The following is a 7,607-nucleotide window of genomic DNA, read 5'->3' on the forward strand; positions in this document are numbered from 1 at the left end:
CACAGCTTTGTCAATTTTGCTCTAAAAAAATTTTCTCCCTAATTGATTAGAATTATATACAGAGGATTTTCCAGCTGATTTGTGTAGTTTGGTAGTTGAAGGAGCCCAAGATCTGTATGCTAAATTGTTCAGTTTTGAATCTTTTGATTTTATTGTATTTTTTGTGCTCGCTCCCCCTGTAACGGATGCTGCAGCTGGTGGCGCGACGTGTCCTAAATTTGTGGGACAAATTAGAATTTGATCAAAATTTATGAATTTTTTTGTGTGTGAATTTAGGGGGTAATTACATATTTTATATAAAATGTTTTACCTTTATTTCAATTTAGTACAAAAAGTATTAAGTTTACCTATTAAATACAAAAAGTTTACTAACTGTTTTAAGTTAATATATTCCGTTAAGTATTTTAAAAACTGTTAGTTAGTTTATAATTTGTCCAACTTATCAACATAATTATAGAATAATTAGAGATTTAATACAATTAATCCTTCTAGAAAATAGTCCATATCAATTCTTCCAGCAATTGATCGTGGTTTAAAAAAATTTTGGTCTCTCAATATACTCTATTTTTTTAATAATTTTTTTAATAGAACATAGTATATAAAATAAGTCCATATTTTTTCATCTTTATAAAATGGCTAATTTGAGCTTCGAATAGTTAATAAGTCAATATTTATTTTTTACAAAAAATATTCTATATTTTATAGTTGTATTCTCCATTGTTATATGAGAAAGCTTAGACAATAAAATGCAATTCGCTAATTTGATGGTGAAGAGTGGTGAATTTTTTCTCTGTATTTTTCATTTTTGTAAGTAAATAAAAATAACTGTTTGATATAATTAATGAAATGTTTTAATTTAAAACTTTTTGTACAAATCTGAAATACTGGTAAAACTTTTCGTATGTATGATATAATTAGAAGTAATGGTATTAGTGGGGATTTGACGGAATGTATTATTTTGGAACACTTGCACGCATTGAAGGAGAAGTTTTAAATTGCAAGCTATCTGCGTGATATTTATGATCAGGTAATGGCCTTCCAAAATAGCTGTATTAAAAAAATAAAAATATAACAATCTGAGTTCTGATAAAATAAGTAAAGTGAAGTGGAAAATTCTTTTCAGCATTTATTGAGTCACAGAGACAAACATCTCCGTTTGAGCAGTGGAGGAAGCTGCAAAAATATCAATTTCCCCTTCTGCCAAAAAGTACAACTTCATGTGGACGAATTTAATGTTAAAATATTATCAAGATGGAGTATATGCACACAAGTAAATTATTAATGAGTCATGACATATGTATTTTATCTACTGCAATGATACTGAGGTGAATTCTCTTGATATAACAAACTAAAATGATAATATGGTGATTCTCGGGAAAAAAAAGTGTTATTGATCGGACTAATCAGTAAATTGAATTTAAAGTCACTAATGTTTTAACTTTATTAGATTTTTATTTTCAAAAATACTCTTATAAAATAAAATATTAATGGGCGAAAACTTGATACACATACACAATCATGGTCTCCAAAAATAATATGAGTAATTTGGGAATACATTTGAACAAAAAGAATTAAATCCCTTTTCTTTTCTCTTTTAGTTTATGTATGTACACAGATAACCATTTGACATGCTCACCCTTGCCACTAAAATCATTGTGTACCTTGAAAATAATGAGTTTAGGAATAATACGAGTTTCAATACTTCGTTAATCCCATAAAAATACGCGCATTTTTTATTTTCATCTGTCTCATAAAAATATGTGTATTCTATTTTTAGAAAGTTATATCAATTTAGTAATGTAGGTCTCACTTCCACTAACATTACTTTAACTACAATGCTCCTCTTCTCTCTTAATTTACAAATTTTAGTGGAATATGAGGTCTATTTTTTATATTGATTTTTTAATAAATGTGAGAGTTAGCAAAATGTAGGACCTACTTATCATTTATGATAAAAGTAAAATGTGACTCTTATTATAGGACAGACCGAAATGACAAAATGTAATTCTTATCATGGGACGGAATGAAATGACAAAATGTGACTCTTTAGGGTGTAATGTAATGTAATGTATAATGGTTTTTTTAAAATAGAAGTAATGTATAATGATTTTTTTTGTAACAGAGGGAGTAATGTAATGTATAATGATTTTTTAAAAATAGAGTGAATTAATTTTGTTATACCGACCACAATTATAAATGTATACTATTTCTTTGGGATGTAGGTAGTACTCCTTTCGTATCTATCTGTATAGCTGAGTTATATTCATTTTTGGGTTGTCCCACTGTATTCATTTTTTTTATGACAAAAGCAACAATCTTTCTTTTTACTTTATTCACTTTTACTTTATTATCTTTTCATCTATCAACTTTTTTCTTTTCTAACATTATTATTATTCATTTACTTAACTCACTTACTACAATAATTTTCAGATTCAGTGTTAAAAAGAAACACACCTATTATAGAGGGAGTATTACACTATTACATATGGTTGTATTTTTCCCACGTAATTAATATAGCAAGTAATGATTTTTAAAAGAGTGTCCAGCCATTTTCATATAAAAATATTAAATGAGGTAAAAAGATAAAAGTAATAATATATTAAGAAATATGTTTGGCCCACAAGAAACTTGAATAGAGTGTGACAATTAGAGGGGCAGTCCTCGTGCAATCACGCAATAGGTTACTGCAGTCAAAACCATATTGGCTGGCAAATGATACTCCCTCCGTCCCGCACTACTCGCACCTTTCCTTTTGGGCAGGGAGATTAAAGAATGAGTGATAGACAAAGTCAACAATTACGACTGTAGGTATAAATTGTTACTAAAAATGGAAAGAGTGCAAATAACTTGGGACGCCCAGAAAGGAAATAAGTGCAAGTAGTGCGGGACGGAGGGAGTACAATTTTATTTGTCAGCATTTACCCATTTCATGAGATTCGTTCCCCCTTTTTTATAACCCTTCCTTCACCCCATACTCTCTCAACCAACCATATATTATTATTATTATTATTATTATTATTATTATTATTATTATTATTATTATTATTATTATTATTATTTATACACACATGTATTCACTTACTTCTCCAATAAAAAAAAACCTTGCATGCATGTTTTGAACAAGTATAAAACCAAACACGCACAATCATTTCCAACTACACTAGTAGTTTTCTTCTTTTGACTTAATTTAATTTGTATATATTAAGATATGGATAGTTTGTTGTGCAATGAAGTTTTTGAAGAGAATGATTGTGATATTAGAAATGGCATTTCATTTGAAGATTGTGAGGAAGCTTTTGCTGGTTTTGTAGCTAAGGAGACCGCCTATTTGCCTCACTCAGCATACACTAAGCTTTTGCAGATAAATGGTTTCATTGGTTATGCTAGGTTTAAAGCTGTTACCTGGATAATTAAGGTGGAGTATTTTTTTTTTCATATCTTGTTACTCCATGCCTCTAATTATATATTCAATCTGATTTCGAAATCCTTTTCTATTTCGTCTAGTCTCAGAGAAGAATGGATCTTTGCGATGAAACCATATTCTGCGCTGTGAATTACGTGGATCGCTTCATTTCACTATATAACCAGTGTCAAGTAAGAAATTAATAATCTTTTAAACTAATGCATTTATATATGATATATCCATATTAATTTATAAATGTTCAGGGCTGGAAGGGGTGGATGTTTGAGCTTCTCTCGATCGCGTGCTTATCCATCGCCACCAAGTTCAACGAAACGACTGCTTATCTTCTGCATGAATTTCAGGTGACAAATTAATCCTAACTCATCAGATCACAATCTTATACTACAATTAAAAATGAAAATTTGAATGAAAAATGAACAAACAGGAAGATATGGAGATATGGTTTTCTCCAAGGCTTATTCAACGGATGGAGATTGCGGTTTTGAAGAGGTTGGAGTGGAGGCTGGATGCTGTAACTCCAGTTTCTTATACTTATCTCCTCACACAAACCTTCAACAAAACCCTCCTCCAACAATCCACTCAATTACTTCTCCACCTTCTTTTAGGTACCATATATACCACCACTCCTAATTAATTAAATCAATTTCATTTTATTATTTTGATCTAGAACTCAAAAAGTACACTATTTTCAGATCCCAAATTTTTGGGGTTCCATCAATGTGTTGTGGCAATTTCAGCCATTAAAACTCTACTTCAAGAATCAAGTGAGCTTGGTTCATCATTTGCACATATTGACAACCTCGTCTCTCAAGATCGAAAGGTGAAATTAAATACTATACGTACTTCATTTTGTCACAATTTTTGAAAAATTAATTAATGCATGGTTGTGTTTGTGTAGGATGATTTGATCCATTGTGAGAGGCTAATGAGGAAACTAAGAGATGAAACGATTTGCCCTTCAAGTCCGGTAACCGTATTGAAAGTGAACTCCGATGCTGTTTTCTCTATCGCGAGTTTGGGATCGAGTAGAAAGAGGAAGAGAGACGAAAAAGAAGAGATGATGGGATAATTTAATGAAGCATGTTGATTTGCACATTACTCTTGACTCTTGTGGTGTGGGAATAATCCTTATCAGGCATTTCCTATGAGCTAAGCTTTGGGGAAAATCTAACTACTGATTTTATTAATCTTGTTGCAATTTGTGATGCATAATCACATAATTGAATATACATTACAAAATAACCATTTCTTTATCGCTGCTATTAATTAGTGAATTCTGGATGAAGTGGATGTTGTATTATAAATTTCCTATTCTATTTATGCTCCCATTTTTATCTCTTTTTAGATATTGACCATTAAAGTATCTCATTTTACTATTTTTATTAATAAACATCATAATCCAATAATTTATTACACTCATGCTTAATTAAAAAATTAAATATTATATAAAAATAGGGGGAGATGATCAAAGTAAAACTAATATTGTATTAAGTGCATAACTAGAGAACAAATTTTAGTCATCAGATAAAAACGATCTAGTTCACTATATGGTCGTTTTAGTTCACAATATGAATTTAAAAACAAAAAGTGAACCAAAATATCTTTATAGTATTTACTCCGTCAAGGATTTAGTTCAATGATTATGGCGTTTTGGTTCACTCTTTCGTGTACTGAACTAAATCACTCCAATAGTAAACTAAAGTCATGTTCTCTAGTTATGCATTTAAGTAGTGGTTTCCTTAATTAAATCACTACTCTAAAAATAGGAATCAAATGTCACAAATTTTTTTTATTTAATTACCTTTAAATTTATAAACTCGTGCCGAGCAATAAGACATTTTCTTTACACCCAATAAGACATTTTTTTTATTCAAGTATACAAAAATTTATTACTCCACCCCTAAGCTCAGTAATTTGTAATTCTTATTAGGATATCTTAAACAAATTGACTCGTTTAACTTTTTATTCCCGTTCTACTTTATTATCTCCCTATTTCTTCAATACATTTTTTTCACGTAACAAATGAATTACATCACTTAAATTAGATGGGATGGAGTATATTTTTTGCTATGTACGTATCTGGTAAAACTTGTAAGGGTCGTCGAGAGAATGCACAAAAAACACAAGAAATTAATTATGTTTAATTCAAGAATAAACACATGATATTTGATAAGTCGTATTTTAGGCCATGGTTACTGGTTAGTATAATGTGCATAATTGGAATATATCTGCAAAACACTTGCTAAAGTGTGCAGGGAAGTGTTCCAGCCAGTATGGGAATGTTAGGAGAATTCAGGTGAAAAGGGCGTCAGGATGTTGCTATCCTGACCATTATGCCTGCTAAAAAGGCTCGAGATGGAGAAGAAGGATAGCTGGGAAGATTAGCCGCAAGCAAGGTGGCAAAAGAGTCACTTCATGTTTGAAGTCTACCCTAAAAATCAAGGGCAGACCTCCCTATAAAAGGAAGCCACTTGGAGAGAGAATTATCATCAATTAGTTCATGAACTCCTACGCTTAGTTAGCAATCTCTCTTCGGTAGATCAATCCTTCAGCATTATCCTTCATATTCTCGTTCCTCGCCGACAGCCATGGTCACCTGAAGCTCATCAGTTCGCCAGAGTTCCGCATTATCTCGTTCCAGCCAGCGTGTTTCGTAGAGTTAGCAGTTTCATCGCCCGGAGTGGCAAACAATCTTTAATTGCTTTCTTAGTTAATCTTTACGTGTTTCCTTCCGTTGGACCTGTTGCACTTTCAATTTCCGTTTGCTTTTGAAGAATTTCGTTTAGATCCAAACACCTTTTATGCAATGAAGTTGTCTTTGAGCATCGTTTTCTGTTGAATCTGTTTCATTCTGCCTAGGTAGCTTAAATCCAGTAGTTACGGTAATTTCCAGTGTTGAATCACATGTTTTCATTTCTGTAGTTAATCTGCATGAGTTTGCAAGTCTAGATAGGTGTTAGATTTTAGATCTGAAATGGTTAAATGTGAAAGCTTAGTTTACGTAGTTTCTGCCACCTTGAATGTCACCCAGTAAGCATGATTTCAGTTTCGCTAGATTAATCTTTTGATTTGGAGTTTTTAATTTTGGATCTGAGCTGTGAAGTTTGTTAATCTGTGTTTCTCGTTCATGAAATCTGAGATTGTTGATCTGAGTTTATTCATGTTGAAGAAGATAACATCCACATCCAAGTTTGGGACCACTTTTAATTTTTAGTTACTTTTTGCTTTTGTCCTTTACTTTTTCTACCTTTTCAGCTGGTACCCTACAGATTTGTCAGTCTAGTCACCTAACTACCTCTTTTCCTCTGATATTCCGTTTAGCTTTTTATAGTAATCCCGTACCTTACACATATTTTCAGAGACATAATGTCCCATACTCTCACGTACACAGCTTCTTATCAAACGTCTCTCACACCTCCTAATCAGTAGAGTAACAATTTAACTTCCAGCCTAGATAAAGTCTCAATCCAAAGCATGGTAGCTAACCAAACCTCTCCAAAATTTCACCACAATTCCCGAAGCGCATTCATCTCTGTGGGATTCGACCCTTACGTCCACTATACTAGTCAGTAGAAGTGGGTTGAGGAATTACTGATACCAGGTTCAGGCATAGCTGGGGTTCCATCCTGATCGGTAGGATACATCCTGTGCTCGATACGACACCTGACACAAACCTGCTCTTTCAAATGGCGTCGTTTCCAGGGATGAATGGCGTTATTAACTGTTATTGTGTGTGAAACTTTGGCGTACATACTGTGGATAATTTTTCTATTTCTTTTTATTTCAGTTTATGAGAAGCAGTTCGGCTCCTGACCAGTGGAGACCGAAGATACTTCAGCGAGGATCTATACTCGTAACCACTCGATCCGGCCTGTCGACAGCTTTGTCTGATTTAGGTTCGAGTAGTGATGAAGAATAAGACACCATAGAAGGAGGAATACCAGACAATCCAAGGCTACAGTTGGAAGGCAATCCCAGGAGAATGGCAGACCACAATGATGACGATCCAGAGATCGGGACGCTGAATGCGCATACCGAAGGAGAACCACCGCAGGCTATAGTAGACACCCCGGGGCAGACAGTCTGTGATGTGAAGCCCCATGTTATTGCAATCCTGCCCACGTACTGTGGAAAGAGCTATGAAGGCCCTTACGAATTCCTTCATGAGTTCTGTAAGATTTGT

At 33.0% G+C, this 7,607-nt stretch overlaps 1 protein-coding gene across 1 annotated transcript; it reads left to right on the top strand.

Moving 5' to 3' along the window:
• The first annotated feature begins 3,195 nt into the window (after positions 1 to 3,195).
• On the top strand, positions 3,196 to 4,512 carry LOC121800487 (cyclin-D2-2-like). Its single transcript, XM_042200054.1, has 6 exons — positions 3,196 to 3,415; positions 3,505 to 3,594; positions 3,667 to 3,765; positions 3,849 to 4,029; positions 4,117 to 4,244; positions 4,323 to 4,512. The coding sequence occupies exons 1-6, from the start codon at positions 3,209 to 3,211 to the stop codon at positions 4,491 to 4,493; spliced, it is 876 nt and encodes a 291-aa protein (XP_042055988.1). The 5' UTR covers positions 3,196 to 3,208; the 3' UTR covers positions 4,494 to 4,512.
• Positions 4,513 to 7,607: the final 3,095 nt, after the last annotated feature.

Source organism: Salvia splendens, chromosome 4 (genome assembly GCF_004379255.2).
Source record: "Salvia splendens isolate huo1 chromosome 4, SspV2, whole genome shotgun sequence".
In the NCBI taxonomy this organism is placed as follows: Eukaryota; Viridiplantae; Streptophyta; class Magnoliopsida; order Lamiales; family Lamiaceae; genus Salvia; species Salvia splendens.